Raw genomic sequence first — 23391 nt, 5'->3', positions numbered from 1 at the left:
ATTATGATAAATCTGTTTAGATTTATTTAATCACAACTGGAGTATTGTGTCCAGTACTAGGCACCACGCATTAAGAGTGATGCTAATTAGAGAAGACTTAGAAAAGGCAGCAGTTTCAGGGATGAGGAACTTGGGTTACATGGATAGATTGGAGAATGTGCTCTTTAGAAAAAACAAGGCTGAGAGGAGATTTGATAGAACTATTAAAAATCTTAAGGAACCTGGACAGAGTAGATTATAAGAAACTTCCTATTAATGCAGGGATTAAGAAACAAAGGAAAGAGATCAGCGTAAGAAGCAATGGGCATGAGGAAAGGCTTTTTCAAAACTCACTGAGGGTATAGGATCTAGAATGCACTATACAGATTGTGAGAGTGGCACGAGAAGATTCACATGTGGCTTCAAAAGGAGATTTGAATTATTAGGTGAAGAGGCATTTGCAAGGCTGGGGAAAACAGGAAAATGGGACAAGATGAGTTGGGTGTGCAGAGAACTAGCACAGACGGGACAACTGCAGAACCTCCTATGTTGTAACAGTGCATGATTCTGTAACATCACAAAGGCCGATTATGTGGTCATTTTGATGTTTGTGGAAGATTTCTGTACATAACCGTTCTGTCATTACAATAGCGCAGTGACTACACATCAATAATAGTTCATTAGCTGTAAATTTAAGGTCTTTGAGAAGCTGGGTTGTTGGTAAAATGTGCTACATAAATGTAAGTCTTCCTTTCCTTTAGAAGAATTGCCATTTAATTGGGTTACTTGAGCTTGCCTGTGTTTGCACAAATAATGTTCGCCAAAAATCAATTTTCAAAGCGGGGAAAAGATCTGCAAAGAATGGCGCCTGCACCTTTAAGATTGTGCGGGTGCGTGCGCCTTTAAAAGGCAGTGGGCCCCATGGTGCTCAGCAGGAGGGGGCAGGGACTGGAAGAAACTGCTTTAGAGGCGGGGATACGGGAGGCCAAATCTACATATAAACGAACACGCGGGAGAATAATCACCGCAGGATCATAACAACATGCCCAGATATGAGCTTGCATTGATTCTGAAGGCTATGCAGCGGGTGAGTGTTGACCAAAACAAAAACGAAAAGAAAGAACGAGTGAAAAATAAAACAGTCGCCATCTTCCCGCTTCATGGGCAAACCAGCGGCGAGGTGGAAATCCTCGTTAAACAGGCTGGCGGGAAACGACAGTGATTTCCTCCTCTACATTACCTATTCTCTTTAAAAAACAACAAAAAAATGTTTTTATTCACGTGGTATCAGGATAGTGCATTTTGTTCTCTTTTCTAACCAAAGAGTCGATTGGTTTTTTTTGAGGCCTGACTGGTGCTGCGGGTTTGCTGATTTTTTTTTCTGGAGAGAGTCGCTGAGAGCGAGAGAAACGTTAGTTGAAGAAGCCGAGTGGGCTTCGGCTGTTTGGAGAATGAAAACTAAAGCTGACCACCGCACCTCTTTCAAATCAGTGCCCCCTACCTGGCCAAGTCTGGTTGTTAGGGTTTTGGAGACGCTTGGATGAGACACTGCCCCCACCCCCGAACAGAAGTTTAGGACTGCTCTATACTTAACAGTTCTTTGGTTAACGGGATAAAATGATGGGTATCTTTCTGCAATGCATTTAAACGCGTGAAATACTGACTTTAAGTTGACTATAGTTATTCAGTAATGTTAGACATTGAGTTAATTTGTTCGCGTTATCTTGTTATATCTTACAAATTTACAATCAAATCATATTAACAATGAAGAGGGCAAAATCAACGGGATAATGATACTTTTCTTAGTTTAACTAATGCCAACAGTTAATTTAGTTGTGCAATTATGTAGTGTAAGAAATATTTAGTAATTAAATAAAGGTGTTTAAAACTATTTGGAATAATGTGTTGGGTCAACTACGCAATCTTGCTTCCACAGTTCTAGTTTTCCCTGTTGTGATAAACTTTTGGTTTACAGTTGAGCTTTTATCTTGTTGCTGTGCAGAAGGTAGGTTAATTAGTGATTACCTATGGTGGAACCTTGATCTTTTTCATCTTGGCACAATCCATCCAATGTCTATAAATCATGAACCAGTTGAGTATCAGTGGGATTTAAAAACCAAAGAACGTGTTTCACATTCATTTACAGTTTTAAAACCAACTTGACATTGATTTGAAGAATTTTAGCGTCCAATTTTAATCAGTAAAGTCTACAGTCCATGTTATGAATTGCATTTTGCAGCTAGTGACTAAAACTGCTAAATTATTTGGAAAGTTATGATGTTGGACACTTTCCAAAATAGATCTGCGAAACAAACTTCTAATCTGCGGTATATAGTAATTATGAAGGTAAATTTGTCACTTTGTTACAAGAGTTGCTGACTTTAATTTTGGAGAGTTGACTGCATACATGTCCCCAAAAGCCTATTTTTACTCTAATTGTTTTGTATTAATCGCATGGTAAGTCAATCTGACTTTTCACTATAAAACTTGGTTCCCCCATGCTGTCATGCGTTGGTACACCTGCCAAAAAAGCCTTTTGGGGTTCTAACTTTATGAGGTGATGATTTCAAAAAATGATATTTTGACAGTACTAGAATCAATCCTTTGAGTAGGAATCTACTCTCCTTTACTTGAAATCTTTGAACAGGTGAGTGCTGCATTAGTTGGCAAGTTTTTAAAACATTTACTCTGATCTTTAACGTGGGTTGTAAGTTATTATTGTTGCATTAAATCTAGTTGGAAAAGAAAGCTACTTAATATTATATTCCTTTTATGTTAACATATTTGAATAGGAAATAAGTAAATCTGTTATCTCAAGGTTCACTGTTTGCATTTTAATGTACAGTGACCTCCCCAGTTCAGAATGCTTGGGACCAGTTTAGTTCTAGATTTTGGAATTTTCTGGATTATAGAATATCACTGAAAAGAAGCCATGTGGATGAAGCTTTTTGTCTTGCTATCATCGGGGCGTATGAAAGATTATCAAATTTCAAACAAATACAGAAATTTACACTACAAAATGGTTGACATGGTTGCTGAACGAAGTTAATCATGTGTGAATCAGCAAACACTAGATATAACTACCTGAAACAGTATAAAGTAATTATAAAAATATTTTCTATATAGATGTTAAATCTTCAATGTTCTGTTATTTCAGTAGTGTACTAAAATGATGTGGATGCTGAACATAACTGGTTTCTGAGCAGTACATTTCTGGACTGGAGGGATTACAGTTTTTTTAGAAAATAACTACCACATTCACGAGAGAACATTTTTGGTGCATCTGTTTTCCACTCATCCAAGTCTCCTGCACAGTAAATATGTATTATTCCTGATTAATTGAGCTTCAGAAATTAATCTGAAAACTAAGCAAAAATATTGCTCTTGGGCTGATCTGTGCTTCAGTTCCATTTAACCATCTTTTCACAATATTTCATCTAACAAAAAAATCTGTCTGCCAATCTTAAAACGGTGTTTGTCCCAAGGTGGTAGTAGATTTCTACTACCTTTTTTTTCTCCTTTTTTGTTCTTGAACACCCAACTCAATTTAAAGATCATTTTCATGCTATTCTCCCTCTGTTTGGATGTATATGGAGAAACATAATCCTCTATTAAATCCTTTTAACATATTTTAAAATGAGTTGTTTGACCCTCAGTCTTCAATACAAGTGAATATATACCAAGTTAATGCAACCTGCTCTTTTTTTTAACCAACTATGCTCCTGTATACTCCTGAAAGCACTATAAAGCTTAATAATAACTTCTTTACCACTGTCCTCTAATCCCCATGAGGTCCAGGCAAGCTCCCTTTTACTTTTCCTATACATGTACTGGCTTTTTTGTAGCCCTTGGACTCCTAAAACTCTGGCCACCTACAGTTCCTTGATTCACACCATTTTAAGATATATTCTCGCTTTTGTTTTTGTACTCTTGCTTCCAACTGTGATCCCTCCTTTTGAGTATAGGAAATTAGATTTGATATCAGTAAGTTTTTTTTAGTAAGACTGTTAACAAGTGCTGAAAATTCCAGTGCACAATAAAGTTGAGAGCTGGCTTGGAGTCAAAATTAGAATCCTTGGAATGGGATGGGAGGTGTGTTTACGGGTTTGTCTTTCACAATGCATGAGAATTTGATATGAATAATTCTCTGGATACCTGTCCAGCCTATGCATTCCATCTTGCTGAATATGGTGACAAGCCCCCAATTTTATAATGTAATCTTGTAAGGAGTTCAAAGAGCGATCCAATAAGTTGAGAACCTATTTCTTTTAATTTCCAAGGCTTAAAAACTGCATTGAAACTTGGGAATTACTAAAAGCAATAGTTCAATTAAAACATTCACTTAATTAATAAATTGCTGCTTTCATTAACTTCTCATAACAAACATAAACTTATTTCTAATCTGAATAGAACAATAATGCTATTTGTTTTCACAAGAAATGAGAATCTGGAAGAACACAACCTGGTCATAATTAAAAATGGCACATAATTTCAATTTAAATTATAATTCTATGTTCTCTAGTGACTGTATTTCTGTTGGTTTAGGTTTTATAGAACTGGAGAGCATTTTGTAGAACCTAATAAATGTAAAGGCTTTTGTAGTATGTAGGATGAACTCTATGCTACATTTGTAGTATAAAGTTATGTTATGGTTAACTATAAGGTACTGTCATAGAAGATGATAACAAGCAAAATATTCAATGTTCTCCAACAGTATTTCTTGTGGCTTTCTTTATTATCTATCTTCACTAGCATGAGTAACATCATCTAGAGCATAGAAATAAATCCATTGAGACTGTATATGTATTTTTTTGCAAAATCCCTATTAGCTTAGGAACATTTATTAAAGATTAACTAAATATTTCATGGCGTACATGAGATGATTTTTTTAAACTTCTACTACGGTACTGATTCGTCATTCATTCTTGGTTGCTTCCTAGTTGTATTAGTGTTTTACTGACTTCCACGTCAGTAGAGCAGTGGGTTCTGGTAACGATGAAAGATATAGACAGTTATTGCTGAAGTGTTGTCATAGTTTGAATGGGCAAGGAATGCTTACTAATCAATTTTGAGTTATCAGGAAGACCTGCCTGGCAAGGGACTATTTATGAGAGGACAAAATACTTATGGAACTTTTAACTTGGCTCTTGCTTTATTGCATAAGTGTTGACATTCTGTCTGCAATATCTGCTGCAGTACTGCAGGTAGGTGAGCTTGGCACACTGCAACTGTGTGCAGTTTAACTGCATTTCCTAGATGGTATATGTGATAGAATATAATTGTTAAAGTATAACATTTCCAGACAGTGGGGATTTCAAGCTGGGAAAATAGTTCTCAAGTTTTCTAAAAATTTTTAGTTTTTTAATTATTTGGCAGTCAGCTTTTTTAAATTGAGAAACTAATACTCAGGAACAAAGCCGATATTGTGTGATATGGTCAAAGTAGGAAACCGGTCAATCAAATTCCATAGTTATTTAAAGAAAACAGATTTTATAGGTGAGATGACTGTAAAAAGGGTGGAATTGGGTGGATAAAAGTTGTAGTGATGGGAAGAAGTTGTAAAGTATCTAATAGATTTGGAAGCCTTTGGAACTGATAAAGGGGCCTTTGGTTTAAATTTAAGAAGAATGTAGAGACAAATTAGAATATTTAAAATTATATATTTGGAATTTTTAAGTAATCATTTAAAATGATAAATCACCATCCATTGACCAACTAGAAATATTAAGTTAAGAAATTAGCACCTATCTGATAATGAGCTTTTTTCTCATAGGCTGCCCGAGCATGTGCAAGAATTTCCTTTTCTGACCAAGGTATTTGAGTCTTTCAACAAATTTTGATTTATGGGAAAAGTGAGATGTTTAATATGGGCACCATAGTTCTTAGGATGACTTTTTGGATTATATTAAATCTTCTGTTTTAGTTTGGTAACGATGGAGAAGCCAACTAATGAAGTAAAAGCAAGCTATTGAAAATAATTCTAAGAAAGCACTTTTGAAGGACTGAGAAAAGACTCTACTGTCTCATTGAAATAGATGGAAGAAATTTAAGTTATTTTTGAGCAGTTGTGCACCCTGTCTGAGATTATAATATTGCATCAGGAATGGGGGTGGGTGGGTAACTTTTGTGGTACAGTGTTAGTGCCCTGACATCTTGGTCAAAAGGTCTGGGTTCAATCCAGCTACCTCAGACATACCGAAGTACCTGTACAAGAGAAGGTTGTCATTCAGCTTATTTTGTCCATGAAAGAATTACTTTGTTTGTCTCATTTCATGGCTCTTTATGATCATACGATCTTTATTTTTATTCGAATGCTGATCCAATTTCCTTTTGCATATTGCTGCTTCTACCATCCTTCCTCAATGTGTACTCTAATCTTAATTTTCATAATAGTTCTTTGACTTTCTGATTCTTTTCTCACTTTTTATAAGTCTGTTTCTTCTGGTAACTGACCCTTTTACCAGTGGCAATCTTTTCTCCCCAAATAATTATTTTAATTTTGAAGACCCGTTCAAGTCTGTTTATCTGTCTGTTCTCTAAGGACAATAATCCCTGTTTCTCTACGTAATTGAATTTCCGTATCTTGGGTGCCATTCCAGCAAATCTCTTCACACTCTTCAAAGTTCTTGTGCTCTTCCTAAAGTGGTGCCCAAAATTGATTTCAGCACTCCAGTAAACTTTCTTAAAAAGAAAGATGAAATTGAAAAAGAGGTGACTGGACAGAAAGAAAAAGTGAAAACAAACTTTTACCTAATTTTGGAGTTTTTAAGAAAATCTCACGGAATGAGACTCCACATCTTCTTTTAAAAACAATTGCACATGAACGGAAATGTTATGTATACTGGGTAAGTACCACAACTTTTTGAATGATGAATCCCTTGGCCAGATACCGTTGTATCATTGTAGAAAAGCCAGGAACAGTCTAGAAAAAAGATAGCCCAGTTACCTACGTTGTTATTAAGCAACTTGCACATGTAGATATTGGAAGTGGCTGTCTGTTTTACTCCTTTTTATACTGGTGAGTGCTAAGCCTCACTATTATTCGAATTGCAAAATATAGACAGCATTTTTTTTGGTGTTGAGGAATGTGCAAAGGACCCTAAAAAGTTTGATAAACAGTGGAGGATGAAACAAACTTTCCAGTATCAAATCTGAATGTTTTAAAATTTTGCCAGTTTTGTGCAGCATGTTGTTGATGTACTATTGGAATTTAATGCACAATTATTATTCATGTGTCTTGTATTAAAGAATTAGCAATATAAATTGCTGGAAACGTGCAATAAAATATACAGTGCAATAGCAGAATGTCATGAAGTTTGTATACACTCCATAACTATGAACTGGAGATGTATGGTAGGGGATTGATTTATCGCCAACTATATAGCCATTTTGAAAAAAGAAATAATCTTATACGGCGATGTTCTCAGAGCCGAGATTGGCTACAGTTTGAAAATTTTGAACTAACATTCCAAAGTACTGATAGCAATATATTTTAAGGATACAAATGTAAATAGTGATTAGGGAGAAATTCTGAAATTTGGTGTGTAAGTTACAATTTAATGCATGGTTCTGTCCTTTAACTATAAGGGTGTGACTATAACTATGTAGAAAACTATAAAATAGAGATATGATACGTTCGCTAGATTTGATGGTAGTATTGGATCATTTAGCCTTTTGAATGCAATTACTCCAGCACTTCTGTTAAAGGTGCATTGCTGTCAATGGTACTTACAGTGCAGCTGTAAGCTTAGGATACCTGCACCATTCATGTGCTTCACGTGAACCTCAAGTGCAAATCTTTTGGAAAACCCGTGGTTTCTCCTTTCTGCATACGTGAGTAGATATATCTTCTAACCATTTACTAGTACATTCAGTTATAGTAAACTTTTATTACAAATGCACTTTGAAATGTTGAGGTTTTTACATCTAAGTATCTACTATATAATTACCACAGCATTTTTTTATTACCTCTTTAAAATATTTTGAAGCAACCTTAATTCATATAATCATCCTATTTGTAATTGGCTACATCATATTAAGATTATAGAGTTGATTCTTGACTTGGTGAATTCAAGATGTTCTGAACTGTACAGCTTGCAAGTTCCCAGATCGTTGGTCTGAGTCAGCTCCTTTTATTTCGGGTGAGGGTGATGCACTACAGTTGGCCTCCATGTTGTCAAGGTGGGGACAGGGAGGCAGACCAACTGTTTTCTGATTGCTATCTAGGGTGTCATCTCTACTGAATCAATTGCTGACCTCATCTTGCCTCCGATTGAACTTTCACATTTTTTTTAACATGGGATCATTAGATAATGATTATCAGGAATTGGAATTTTGGTTCATTGTTTTTCTTCTGCACCCTACCAAAGGTCAAGGACATTGAGGTTAACTGTAGTACCCAAACTGTTGGATAATTTATTATCTTAGCTAATTTATTGCAGCTCGGGGATTAAATGTTGACTGTTGCATCACTGTACAAATTTCCATTCCATTTCCCTGTTTGCAATCAATGAGCTTCCTTTTTTTTTGCCTCTCTACTACCGTGTTATAAATGCATTGATCAGGGTGACATCTTTTCCCACTTTTTTTCTTCAGATTTCTACTTGACTCTTTTATTTGTAACCATGTTTTCAGTTTTAAGATACAGCCACTTACCATATTTTTGACTTGTGTGTTAAACTTTGTTTTGCAGAGTCAGCCTAAATTTAAGTATTTTCTGGTGTCACAGATGTCAGCTGTACATGGCATTCAATTATTTTTTATCAAGATACTGAGTATTTAACAGTTTAATGCTTGCGAAAGGCCTTACAATGCTAAATATAAGCTGCTTACTTTTTGTGTGTTTTTTAAAAAATCTTTACTTCCTGAAATGCTCCAGAATTATTATGGACTGAAAATCCATGGTATTTTAGAGAGGCAAAACAGATTAATTACTTAATTTCCCCCAAATATATTTGTCCAGTACCATATATTTTTCTTTCTGTTTGAGCAGTTTCAGCAATTAATGTGTTCATAAGATCTTTTAAAATTTTAGTGGTATGCATTTACGTGCCACCAATGAAACTTTCTTTTTTTATTATAAAGAAGGATGTTTTTTAAATGTTACACTTTCTAACTTATCTTGTTAGTTTTCAAACATCTGGCATCAAACTACCTTTTTGAATGTTTTGACTTTTTTTTCCTATGCATTGATTATGGACTGCTTCACATGCATGCTCCATGCATGTCAATCTCTACAACTTTCCACTAAATCCACACTGGTAAGTTCACCTGAATTTGGTGTTGAGGAATTGTATGGATCAAATTTGTTGCATTTAAAGAGCATGCTTCAGGAGCCAATGGTTTGCTGAAAATGCCTTTAACGTTTTCCCAAAACAAACTAATTTATTGGAGCTTTCATAGCCCAGGTTTGTGGTACTTGAGTATGGGATTGGTACCACTTAGTTTGTTTTGTATAAAAATAATATACCTTCAAATTACCATCTATGTACTTCCATTTCTTTTGATTTTTCTATCTGATCTCACTTTAATTATGCCACTTGAGAATGCTTGCCCTCACACCCCCTGATTCATGTGCAAGGTTGGCTTATGGAGTTGATGGAGTTAGTGATCAGTAATATTGATCACAAGCCTGCAGTCACCTCTTCTGCCTTTTTCTTATTATAATAGAAATCTGATCTTTTGACATGCTCACTTGCATATATTAATTTTTAGCCATTGAGAAAATTTGCACCATGTTTTTTTTTCAGAATTGAAGTTGATTTAAAAAGTGCAATTCTAATATCCTCTTTTGTCTTTTGTCTTTGCTGTCTTGCAGGAGTGTAACTCTAGGCCTTACTAGACCTGTCAGCAACAGCTAAGAAATTCAACACCAACAAATTAAGCTGTGACAGTCTTGAGGAATGCTACTAAAAAGAGCATGAGAAATAGTCAGAAGTGAAGTAAACAAGATAAATAGTATTTGGCATCCCAGTACCTGACAACTGGAATCCTACAGTTTCAACCAAGGCAGCAAACCAAAGGACAAATATTTATCACTCCATACAGTTTTTTTTTCCCTACTTCATTAGCAATCTTAACGTGCCTGGTCATTGGATATCTTACTCTGTTAATTGAATCGCAAACATTTTATAAAAATGTTTGGCTTTATGGAACCAGCTGATCTAGCTGTTGTAGCACTTTATTTTGTCCTTGTAATGTGCATTGGTTTTTTTGCAATGTGGAAGTCCAACAGAAGTACTGTGAGTGGATACTTTCTTGCAGGACGCACCATGACCTGGATAGCAATAGGTGCTTCATTGTTTGTGAGCAATATTGGCAGTGAACACTTTATTGGGTTAGCAGGATCTGGAGCTGCCAGTGGATTTGCAGTAGGAGCTTGGGAGTTCAATGCAGTGTTGCTTTTACAGTTACTAGGTTGGGTTTTCATCCCTGTCTACATCAGGTCTGGTGTGTTCACCATGCCACAATACCTTTCAAAACGTTACGGTGGTAACAGAATAAAAGTCTATTTTGCTTTATTGTTTTTGACATTGTATGTTTTCACAAAGCTTTCTGTTGACCTGTACGCTGGTGCATTGTTTATCCGGGCCTCACTCGGCTGGGACCTATATCTCTCTATCATCATCTTAATTGGGTTGACTGCAGTGTTAACTGTTACAGGCGGACTTGTGGCTGTCATCTACACAGATGCCCTACAAGCAATTCTTATGATTGGTGGAGCTTTAACATTGATGGTTGTTGGAATGGTCAAGGTGGGAGGTTTTGAGGAGTTGAAACAGAGATACATGTTGGCCTCACCAAATGTTACAACAGTTCTAGCCTCCTTCAACCTAAGTTCTACAAACACTTGCCGCATTCACCCAAAAGATGATGCTCTCAAGATGTTACGTGAGCCGTCTGATGAGGATATTCCTTGGCCTGGCTTCCTGTTTGGTCAAACGCCAGTCTCAGCTTGGTATTGGTGTGCTGATCAAGTCATTGTACAGCGTGTCTTGGCAGCAAAGAACATTGCTCATGCCAAAGGAGCTACCCTAATGGCTGGTTTTCTGAAACTCTTGCCCATGTTTATCATAGTCGTACCTGGTATGATTTCCAGAGTTCTCTTTACTGATGAGGTTATTTGCATTAATCCGGAGCATTGTATGCAAGTATGTGGTAGCAGAGCAGGTTGCTCAAACATTGCCTATCCACGACTTGTATTGGGAATCTTGCCCGCAGGCCTTCGTGGCTTAATGATGTCAGTCATGATAGCAGCATTAATGAGTGATTTGGATTCTATATTCAATAGTGCCAGCACCATATTTACCCTGGATATTTACAAACATCTTCGAAAGGCTGCCAGCTCTCGTGAACTGATGATAGTAGGTCGTCTGTTTGTTGTCTTCATGGTAGCTGTAAGCATTGCCTGGGTTCCTGTAATTGTAGAGATGCAGGGAGGCCAAATGTATCTTTACATTCAAGAGGTTGCAAATTATCTCACTCCACCAGTAGCAGCCCTCTTCCTCCTTGGTATTTTCTGGAAGCGCTGCAATGAGAAGGGTGCTTTCTATGGAGGATTGGTTGGATCCATTTTGGGAATTATACGCTTGATTCTTGCTTTTATTTATCAAGCACCAGACTGTGACCAAGTTGATACCAGACCAAGTTTTATCAGAAATATTCACTATATGTACGTGTCAACTTTTCTGTTTTGGACCACTGTCATTACGGCCATTGTAGTAAGTCTGCTGACCCCTGCTCTTCCCAGGACATTTACTTCTAGTACCATGTTCTGGGCATTAAAAGACTTGGACACTATAAAAAGCTCTCAAAAAGAAGAATGTGATAAATTAACAGATCAAACTATAGCTGAATGCAATGGCCATACCACAAGTGCTCATAAAAAGGACACCGATGGAATCGAATTAGTTCTTTTAACACCTGAAAGCGATGATTCCAAATCTTTGAATTCGCCAGTCATCTCAGAGGGACAAACAGTGAATGATCATTACACAAATGGACAAACAGTTGTTGTGGACCCAGAAACCAAAGAGGAACCAGAACTGGAAAGAAACAAATGGTGGAAATTTTTTGACTGCCTTTGTGGACTAAAAAATTATGATGTGAAGAATCCAGTAGCAAGAGTTTCTGTAGAAGATGAAATGATTTGCATACAAATGCTACAAGAAAGTCGGAAGATTAAAGTATTGTTAAATACTGGACTTCTATTTGTATTATCTTGTGGCATATCCATGTACCTTTATTTCTCTTTGTAAAATCAGCCTGAAAATTTAAGTAATTTTTTTTTGTTTTTGAAGTATTTTCTTTTAAATTTCCTTTTTTTGGCACAGGTAGATAACTTTATAAAGAAGTTATGGTAAAAAGAGTTGGTGAGGGAGGGAGGTTAACTAAAAGTCCATTTCACTCTGCCAGTCTGATCTTGTGATGCAGAACATATATGGTAAAATTAACCAAAGTGCCTTATATTAAGGTGGGGCAAACTACATTGTAGTTCTGCCTCTGGTGTTTAGCAGCTGCTGTTGGGAATGTGCATGTTAGTTTCTGAAGAGGACCAAGATTAAATTCACTTATGAAGTCACTATATGGTTCAATATACCTCTGTCCACAATTGAGGCTCACTGGTCTCTTATGGGTTATCAGAGTGTGTCTCATGACCAGTAAACTATGCTAAGTGTGTGAATCCGTGGCTGAAAAATAAATATTGTAACCTTTGGAATTAAGTCTGTGGCCAACTTAATTTTGGGGTTTACAATTTGTCACTAAATATTTTTTATGTAGTAGATGACTTTGTTTCTTTTCTGGCAATTATTCTGTGAACGATAAGCTACAACTGATTTTATTAAAAAAAAATCTATGAAATATTTATTTTAAAGTTATTTTTCTGCCCAAATACATCACCAAATGTGTAAATGGGAGAAGGGAAATTTTAATCTGTTGATCATAAAATGCTTATAAATGTCTGAGCACTTAAATATTTTTGTCCCAAAAGTAGTTGAATGGACTGAATTAATTACTACACTTAATATTTTATAAGAAGTAAGAGCACTTCAATTTTGCACTCCTAACTATTTTTCCCTCATAATTATCGCCATCCTCAATTCACCTGTTCCCACACTTGCTGCCCAGTAGTTTTTGGTTGATGGTGACCTCCTTCCAGATCTCTTCCACAGAGTTAGCTGGGAAAAGGTGTGCAGCAGTGGTCTTGGAATAGGTTTTTTTTCTTCACATCTCTAATCCACCCTGTGGGAGTTGAGTTGTGTTGAACATCATCTTGCATAATAGGATCAGGAATTTACTGGAATGGGCAGGGAGGTTGAGCCAATTACTTTGTATTTAGTGGATGGATACCTGTTTTTCCAGTATATAATTGTGCTGTACATGTTTGTATATGTTAAATCAATTTGTTATAATTTCTGCACTCCGAGAAATTCATTGAGATATCATTGAGCATGTAGGCCAACACAAGGATCATAGTCTTAACATTTTAATTTATGAAAAGTTTTGCTAATGTGTAATAGTTATGATCAGCCTGTTAACCCTCATAAAGTTAGTCCTGTTTTGGCCTAAATCAAATAAGAAGTATTGTTTCTTTATTAAGTAAGTGTCTACTTTTGGTTGTATTCAGTGATAACTATATGCGTTGTGGCAATTAAATTCTTTTAGCTTATGTGGAGCAAGTAGGGTAGGTGTGATAATTAAACTGTTATGTTAACATAATTGGCTCTTAACCCCTCCCCCAGCCCCATTCTATATTTGTACTCATGAAATTTTTAAAATTTGTAAAGCATAATGATTGGATGGAGGGGAATCAGACACATACATGTTCCCAAGTTAATTTTAGGTGTCAGTATTCTCTGTACTAACCTGAACTAATAAGAGGCCTACATTTTTTTTTGAAAAATGTTAGCTGCTTCTTTATCATTCTAATATCCTTGTAGAACTGTTTTTCTCCCACCACACTTTTTGGTTTCCTATGTTTTTGTGTGCTTATTTTCTCCTCAGTCATTTTGCTTTTAAAATTACAATTTTATTCTAAAGTTTGATTTTTATATTCTTTTGAATGAGCTGTTTATATTGCATCAAAACACAAGTGCAGGTTATTGTAAGAAATTCTTTAAATAAAACAGTCATGAAGAGTGAACAATAATTTGTATGTAGACAAATTGATTTTATGTCTGTATGAAAAAAAATTGTGCCAAGCTCTCTCTCATGTAGCATGACATTCCTCCATTGATGTGAGTTAGTGTCTAGTTTCCTAATTACATATTCAAATTCAAACTACCAACACTTTCAATTGGGAAAGGAACCCACTGCAAGTGATCATCTTGATCTACTTCGCTTTTCTTTACGTGCTGTTGACCAATTGCAAAAGTTTAAACATATAAAAAGTGCTCGCCCAAGAACTAACTTTTAACTCAGATGCAGAATGGTTTAATATTTCAAGACAGATGCTCTTAATTCCAAATTTTAACTTGGGAAATGCTTAATAAATGCAGAGACAAATTCTACAAATGAAGTATTTTTCCTTGAGCTTTGTATGTAAATTGTTTTTTTTTATGTGGCCTATGTAATTTTTAGGAGAGGAATGCACAGCTCTGGAACTTGTGTATAGAGCCTGATGTGATTTTGTGACACATGAACGTCTTGTACATTTTTACTGTACCTGTAATACTACATTTTCAAAGTGAAAAATCAGTTTATTTAAACAAGTCACGCTTTTCACTGTCTGTTTAGTAGAATGGATATTGCATTAGTTGATACACTTTTATAGAGCACTGAAACAGACCCTTCAGTCCAATTCGTCCATGCCAACCAGATATCCCACCCCAATCTAGTCCCACCTGCCAGCATCTGGCTCATATCCCTTCAAACCCTTTCTATTCATATACCCCATCCAGATGTCTTTTACATGTTGGAATTGTATCAGCCTCCACCACCACCTCTGGCAGCCCATTCCACACACGCACCACCCTCCGCATGAAAAAGTTGTCCCTTCGGTCTCTTTTTTTTTAAAAAAAATATCTTTCCCCTCTTACCCTAAACCTATGCCCTCTAGTTCTGACTCCCTCACCCTTGTCTATTTACCCTATCCAAGCCCCTCATGATTTTATAAACCTCTACAAAGTCACCCCTCAGCCTCCGATGTTCCAGGGAAAACGGCCTCCGCCTATTCCACCACACCCTATAGCTCAAACTCTCCTACCCTGACAACATCCTTGTAAATGTTCTCTGTATCCTTTCAAGTTTTACCACATTCTTCCAAAAGGAAGGAGACCCTAATTGTGCGCAATATTCCAAAAGTGGCCTAACCAATGTCCTGTACTCCATACTCTGACCAATAAAGGAAAATGTACCAAATGCCGCCTTCGCTATCCTATCTACCTGTTGACTGTACGTTCAAGGAGCTATGAACCTGCACTCCAAGGTCTTTGTTCAGCAACACTCCCAGGACCTTACCATTCAGTGTACAAGTCCTGCTAAGATTTGCTTTCCCAAAATGCAGCACCTCGCATTTATCTAAATTAAACTCCATCTGCCGCTCCTCAGCCCATTGGCCCATCTGATCGAGATCCCATTGTAATCTGAGGTAACCTTCTTCACTGTTCACTACACCTCCAATTTTGGTGTCATCTGCAAACTTACTAACTATAGCTCCGATGTTCATATCCAAATCATTTATATAAATGAGGAAAAGTAGTGGACCCAGCACCCATCCTTGTGGCACTCCACTGGTCACAGGCCTCCAATCTGAAAAACAACCCTCCACCACTACCCTCTGTCTTCTACTTTCGAGCCAGTTCTGTATCCAAATGGCTAGTTCTCCCTGTATTGCCTGGGATCTAACTTTACTAACCAATCCCCCATGGGGAACCTTGTCGAGCACCTTACTGAAGTCAAAGTGTGGTGCTGGAAAAGCGCAGCAGGCCAGGCAGCATCTGAGGAGCAGGAGAATTGATGTTTCGGGCATAAGCCCTTCTTCAGGAATGAGACATGATTTCCCATGCACAAAGCCATGCTGACTACCCCTAATCAGTCCTTGGCTTTCCAAATACATGTACTCCTGTTTAAGGATTCCCTCCAACAACTTGTCCACCACTGACATCAGGCTCCCTGGGCTTGTCCTTAACATCTTTCTTAAATAGTGACACCACATTAGCCAACCTCCGGTCTTCCGGCACCTCACCTGTGACAGTCAATGATACAAATATCTCAGCAAGGGGCCCAGCAATCCCTTCCCTAGCTTCCTCCACAGTTCTCGACACTTCCTCCTCTGTAATATGGATATTTTTCAAGATGTCACCATCTATTTCCCTACATTCTATATCTTCCATGTCCTTTTCCACAGTAAATACTGATGCAAAGTACTCATTTAGTATCTCCCCCCACTTACTGCACCTCCACACAAAGGCTGCCTTAAAACCTATGGATTCTTCTTAACCCTATTTGCCAAAGCTATCTCATGTCCCCTTTTTGCCCTCCTGATCTTCCTCTTAAGTATACTCCTACTGCATTTATACACAGCTAACGATTTATTCGACCTATCCTGTCTATACCTGATATGTTTCCTTTTTCTTAACCAAACCCTCAATTCTCTAGTCATCCAGCATTCCCTACACCTACCAGCCTTTCCTTTCACTATAACTGGAATGTACTGTCTCTGAACTCTAGTTATCTTATTTCTGAAGGCTTCCCAGTTTCCAGCTGTCTCTTTTTTTTCGTTACTGACTGCAATTTGCAAGCTTATAAATTTTGTACCGTGTAACATTTATCAAACAGTACTGAGTTTGTATTCCGCGTCATAATTCATAGTATGGATCTAATTAGAATGGATAAATACAAGATGAAATCTATTTATTGCTTATTTTCCTTTCTGTTTTTCCCATTTGTGTATCCTTACATTCTTGTCTAAATTTTAGACAAACCTGCAGTGTTCTTTTCATAAGTTAGCTTTCCGTTTTATTGAATAAGGACCAGTACTTGAAGTATTTATTGGCTGGAAAGTAATTCTGAAATGGCTTTAGCCAGTGAATTGGAGGTATTGAATTTGATATGTTTGTAGTCAAAGGTTTCAGGTGAAATTCTGCTACAGGTTTTTACAAACAAATTTAAGTTGATGATCTCTGAGGCATTGTGAAAGGAATTACTGTGTAAGTTTTCTTGAAGCAAATTATCCTGATGTCAGAAAAGCTATATACATGTCCTCACTTAATAAATTTGAAGTTGCTGTCCTATTGAAAGAATGGCATTTATAATAATAATATTGAGAAATATCCAAAGGAAAGCAAGGGGCAAGGAGTTGTTCCAACAAACGGTTCTCAGAAAAAAAACAGGACTACTTTTTCAGAATTCAAATTGTAAAGGAGATTAGAAAATGTAGCATAATAAAGTGGTCAGTTGAAATGCTGGGACTGGACAAAGTTGCAAATTATTGTTTTCAGTAATGAATAGATCATTTGAAATCTGTCAATTTTTGAATCTCTTGGTTCAGCTACTTAATTGTGCTGCTTTGTGTGAGAAGTTTAATGTTGAAGTATTGTGCTAAAACTTTTTTTGGTATTTTTTATGGTCATTGATCCTGGCGCAACGCAGCGTTTACCTGAGAACATGTATGCTTTTGTTAGAGGGAATGCAGAAAATGGGGTATTGAAAAATTAGCATTTTAAATTTATAATTCAATTGTATAAATAGAATAAAACTTTAAAACAAAAGAAGGCTGTAAATCAGGGACAATAAGATATTTTTGGGAAAGAGTTTATAAAAATGCAGATTTGAATTGCTTATTCGTGAGTGCTGAAAGGATGCAGTGCCCAACTTATGTTTGGAATGAGTGAATCAGCTTTAAATAGATCCTGTTTCATTCCTAATCATTTGTGGTGTCTGTTATTTCAGGTGATTGAAAGGTATAGTGACTCAGATTTTAATATTCTATGTTGCACTTGTGTAGTTGAGTAGAGATAATTAATTTTTATCCACGATTTCAATTTTGCTTTAACAGATTACCAAAGCTAATTTAAAATTTGGATAATCTTGTTTAGTTGTGATCTATCCAAGCTGATTAATCTTCAGTAATCAGTTTGGATAGTTCGCAAATTGTAAAGTGTGTGATAGCTTGAAGCTATCCTAATTGGCAGTACTGCCATGATAGAACCATAAAGCAAGACTTTCAAAAGATGTTGGATACATGGCTCAAGCTTGTAGTGATAGTGGATTGTTTCCCAGCTACCCGTACCCATGTCGCCTCTGTCAATTTTGGCTTACCAAATATAAACTGCAATTAGAGAAATAATTCCAATTGTAGGCACTCCATCTTTTTACATCTTTCTAAACAAAACCACCCATTTTTTAAGAGTGACAAGAAAACAAACCACCTGTTACACAAGTGACATGACTTCTTATCAGAAATTATGCAATTAAAAACTGACATAACATCATTAATATTGTAAACCTTACCAGGTCTGCTCCATTACATTTGAAAATTGCAATAGAAAGTTGAAAACTTGCATGTTGAAGGTGTAATAGGAATTTCTGTATTAATTATTCTTCACATACTGGATTTGTAAAAATTTATCCTGGCGCAGATGACCAGTAAGTATTTCAGGCAACTCTAGAGCATTGATGTTCTGATGAAGAGTCCTGACTTAAAATGTCGATTTTCCTGCTCCTCTGATGCTGTCGGACCTGCTGTGCCTTTTCAGCTACACATTTTATCAACTCTAGAACATTCTCCTGATTCCTATTGAAAATACCAAGTGAATTCTTCAGACTTTTTTTTTGACAGTTGTTGCTAGCTATGCTTTGAAACTATATTTTGCTGTCACCTGTTTGGCCATTAATACCTGTATAGGAAATATAAGGTAGGGAATTCTCGTTCAAAATTTGTTCTTCACAGTGAAATGAATTTAAAGGTTATAGACCAGGACCGTTCAATGTTAATTTGTATCACAATGATTTGAAAATTCAAAACTTTGTTTAGTTTAATCTTGCAAATTGCTATAAAACATTTAAGTGGGGGGTTTTAAGTGCTTTGATTTGGAAATTAAGATGTATGTCTTTGATTCAGAAACATTTAACATTCAACATTCAGTCAAATGTATACAAATGAGAATATTTGACAATGATAGTTAATGTTAGAGTCTAGATTATTGCTCAATTCATCTCTAACTTAGATGGATTTTTAAAGTTGACGCTGTCTGACAGGATGTACCAAATAGAGATTTTTATTTTGAAACTATTCATTCAGCCTCCAACATCACGTGATTCCAGAATGGTGGGTGAAGCAGCTGGGGCAAGGTTGTTTTAAAATGTTTGTTAACCCAACCAATCTACAGCTCCAGCAGGGTTAAACGTTGTAATTGAAAAGTCTTGCAGGGAATACAGTCTTCCTTGTCAAGTTCATCCAGATTTATTTGTTGAAGTTTTATGCATTTTGTGTAGAAACAGTAATGCAGGGTTTGTTATGTCATTAGGAAGTGGTGGTTTGTTTTATAATAAGGGAGTCATGTGAACAGTGAAGAAGTTTAAAACACCAAGTTAGATGAAATGCAGTTTTATTCTTGTAGGATAATTAGAAAGGAATTCAATTTGGTTTTAGATTTTTTTTGTCCACCTGTAAGAAGCCTATGATTATGTAATTCACAAACTATATAAGTCAATTAGCCTTAACCAAGAAAAATATTGTTTTTACCTGTGATTGTGTAACTTGTACTTTTTAAAAGTATTTTATGTACTTAACAAATAACTAATAAAAGTTATAAAAGGAATATTTTGCTTGTCTAGTGATACTGTTCATTCTTCGTTGGATTGCATGCCGTAAATTTGGCTTAATCATCCGTGTCAGGTTTTGCTCCACACAATCCCTCCAACTGTTCCTTGTCTAAATTTACTGAGGTGGTAATGTTTTCCAGCAGAAACAAAGCTACTACTTTCCATTAAATTTCAGTATAATGTGTAATGACTCTAAATATCTACAAAAACAGAACTGAAAAGCAGTGTAGTATTTTTTTTTGTATATAATCTTTAAAGTTAATGTATTATATTACTTTACATTTGAAGTTTAAAACTTTTAAATACCTTGTGAAAACAATACATTTTTTTTCTCACATGTCCAATTCTTTATTTGAACCACTCATGGACTTTGACCAGGTGCCACAGAAGTACAGAGAAGTTCTTGAGCTGGTTGTTGCTGGATCCAAAGTCATTCTGCAGCACCAGGGAGATATAGTTTAACTCACACCACAGTTCAGCAGATGCATCACTGCTGGATTTATGGTTGGGCTGGGCTTTGAGTGAAACAGTACTGTTCTGAACAAGTTTGCTTTTGTATTAATTCATGGCATGAACTAAACATGCAACATTTTAACCGAGCTCAGCATGTGTTGCAGTGCATAATATTCTTGTGACTATGTACAGGAGCCCATGATCCAGTAGTAATAGAGTAAACAAAGTAGGGGAAAAAGAAAACTAGATGCTGCCTGTGTCAGTGTTTAGGTCTTCGTACTAGTGCAGGGAACGGTCTTGGGTTAAGAAAAAAATTGAAGTTTGACCTCTGATTTTGTAGTTTCTTCAACTCCATTTGGGTTTCTGACCCAGAATTTGGGCAAAAGTGATCTATTCATTTTCCTGAAATGTTTGTCTTGCGTTGCTTTGAGCATTTATTTGCCATTTACACAAATATGTGTCTGGCATCTCCTCTGTTAGCCGGTTCAATATTCTTACAACTCTCTTGTGTAGAAAACATTTTTTTTCCTATTATTTGCTACTAGTTATGCCCTTCTCCACGAGAGAAAGCATTGTCATTGTATCCACTCTTTATCAAAGAGGTGTAATTTTAAAGACTACTTCATGCAAAGTTCCATTGATTTCATAAAGTCTTCCCGATGCCTCGAGAAAGCAGCCAACACAATCAAAGATCCCTCCCACTCAGGTTATACTCTCCACCCTCTCTCTGCCTTTGGGAAGAAGGTACAAAAGTTTGAAAACACCAATTCAAGAATAATGTCTTCCTGCTGTTGTCATCCTTATGAATGGACCTCATAAGGACTAAGCTTTCTCTATGCCTTCTCTGTAGTTGTAATAGGAGAAAGTGAGGTTTGCAGATGCTGGAGATCAGAGCTGAAAATGTGTTGCTGGAAAAGCACAGCAGGTCAGGCAGCATCCAAGGAACAGGAGATTCGACGTTCAGGAATTCCTGAAGAAGTGCTTATGCCCGAAACGTCGAATCCCCTGTTCCTTGGATGCTGCCTGACCTGCTGCGCTTTTCCAGCAACACACTTTCAGATCTGTAGTTGTAATATTCTGCATTCTGTTATTACCCTGATGTACTTAAGGTTTGATTTGTCTGGAGAGCAAGCAAAACAATACTTTTCAATATTGGTACATGGGATAATAAATGAAATCTTCAGATGCAGTAGAAAATTAGATTGCAAAGGCTAGTCAGCAGTTCTGTTAATAACAGATGAATTTTGGAAGTACAATTATGATTTTTAGTTTCTACACTATTTAAATCATGTGGTCATATGATCATGGAAACAATGCGTGCAGGGTAAACCAAGAATATTTGTTTTTAAAAAGCAGTGAGTGATGGTTGGTCCCATTTGGGGATTTGGCACCATCAATGTTGTTATTGACCATCAATTGAACAACTAGGATGTTTAATATACAAATTTAATGCAACATTGGAAATGACATTTTCAAGAGTAACAATGCTTGTTGCTCAAACAAGTTCTTTCCACAACATGTTTGGATTATTTTATATAAAATTGAGGTATGCAGCAAATATACTAAATTTAGGTTATAAAACATTTAAAACCTTAGTTCCACTGTAGGATTGCTTAAACAGAAAATAAAAGTCAGATTAGAACTTGCCAGTATCTTGAATAATTTAATTTCTGATTTGTTGAAGCATATTTTCTCCTTAGTTGCATGGTTTTTCTGCTGTCATGACTGCTCTGGCAATTTCCTTCTCAGCAATGGATCTGCAAGGACTTCATTTGTTAATTTTGTATTGGCAGTTTTGAAAATGCCAGGCTTTTTAAAAACCAAATATAAATTGCACAAGTGTGTTTATCATTTATCTACTTTAGTCCTTTTTTAGTTTCTCTTTTTCTGAAGTTCTTGAATGTCTTATTGCCTCTAATGTTTGTACAGATTCTTGCTAAAAAAATTTTGCCCCATTTCTGTCCCTGTCATTTATTAAAATCATTTTAACAAAAGTTAAAATGGCATTCTGTTGTCTCTTGAATTTGATCAACCTTGTTGTTCACCATTTGACAGGGCTGCCTGCTTCCTCCTGTTCTCCATTTCAGCTGGATTACTCTGACTTATTTTAATTTCTCCTAACTTTAGACAGAGAATTTTCAATAATGTTGGCTTGTTCACCAATGATTGATGTTCTGTTATCTTCCTCATTATATTCTGCCCATGATTATATTATCCATTGTCATGGATCAGGTACCAGTGTATAGCAGCATCAACCAGTTTTACTTTAGCTCTACTTTTAAAACTACAGCCACTTGTTAGTGTCTGCCTAATATCTAAACTTGAGTCAGCTAAAAATTCCCGTGATTAAACATTAGATTGTGGTGGGGAGGTCCTATTTCATCTTTAACTGAATTCAACTCTGCATTCATTCATCATAAAAAAACTACACACTGCCTCCTTCCTACTCTGCTCAAGTAAAAAAAACTTGCATGTTCTCCCGGTGGATCTTCCATTTTTCCTGAACTTACACTTATTGAAACCCCGCACCAGTCTCTCCTGCTGACCAAAGTACCTTTCCCTAATGCGTCCACTGTAAAGTTCTAATCCTCTTTATGTTTAGATTCCTCCCTCCATTTTTCTGGTCCTGCAATCTAGTTGAAACACTCTATTCAACTCTCATCCTCTTGTGGTACCTCTTGTGGTAATTTAGTCACTGTTTGAACATACCTTCTACAATTGAAGTCCTGTATTCTACATCCACCCCGTTTAAATTACTTTTTAAATTACTGCTTTTCATTTACCTTTTTTAAGATCTACTTTCTTTTGACAAAACATTTGGTTGATGCTCCTAATATCTTTGTTGCCTCATTCATTTTTGCTTGACTTCTGACAGCTGTTAAAAATCTTGCTGTATTATTACCTTAAATTTTGAATTGAATATTTGCATTTTAGACATTAATTGCAATGGTTTATGCATCTCAATTTGCCATTAGTTTCAATGGCCCAGCCTGTTCAATACCATCGCTTCTTTGCATTCTTGCAACCTGGTCCTGATTTCAGTTTTTGAATAAATTTTGATTCCTGAAGAGAGATTGAGGAAACTGGGCCTATATTTTCTACAGTTTTGAAGAGCAAGAAGTGATCTAAAAACTGAAGCTTAAGTTTTTAGGATGTAGCTGGTTGGATGCAGATGGGATGTTTCCCTTGGTT

The 23391-nt window shown here is 36.3% G+C and overlaps 1 protein-coding gene across 4 annotated transcripts in view; it reads left to right on the top strand.

Moving 5' to 3' along the window:
• Positions 1-982: 982 nt before the first annotated feature.
• The window catches only part of LOC132821155 (sodium/myo-inositol cotransporter-like), a 90383-nt gene continuing 67974 nt past the window's right edge, over positions 983-23391 (top strand). The window contains exons 1-2 of one of the 4 annotated variants that reach the window (XM_060833754.1): positions 983-1066; positions 9797-19742. In XM_060833754.1, the coding sequence (XP_060689737.1) occupies positions 10116-12236 (2121 nt within the window). In that variant the 5' untranslated portion in view covers positions 983-1066; positions 9797-10115 and the 3' untranslated portion in view covers positions 12237-19742. Of the gene's footprint in view, positions 1067-7595; positions 7813-9150; positions 9240-9796; positions 19743-23391 lie in introns of those variants that run through there. The other 3 variants (XM_060833755.1, XM_060833756.1, XM_060833757.1) reach the window with 3 other exon arrangements.

The sequence above is a fragment of the Hemiscyllium ocellatum genome, chromosome 12, assembly GCF_020745735.1.
Source record: "Hemiscyllium ocellatum isolate sHemOce1 chromosome 12, sHemOce1.pat.X.cur, whole genome shotgun sequence".
Taxonomy (NCBI): Eukaryota; Metazoa; Chordata; class Chondrichthyes; order Orectolobiformes; family Hemiscylliidae; genus Hemiscyllium; species Hemiscyllium ocellatum.
Note: the sequence above shows the minus strand (reverse complement) of the source record. Positions and strands in the feature narration are given on the sequence as shown.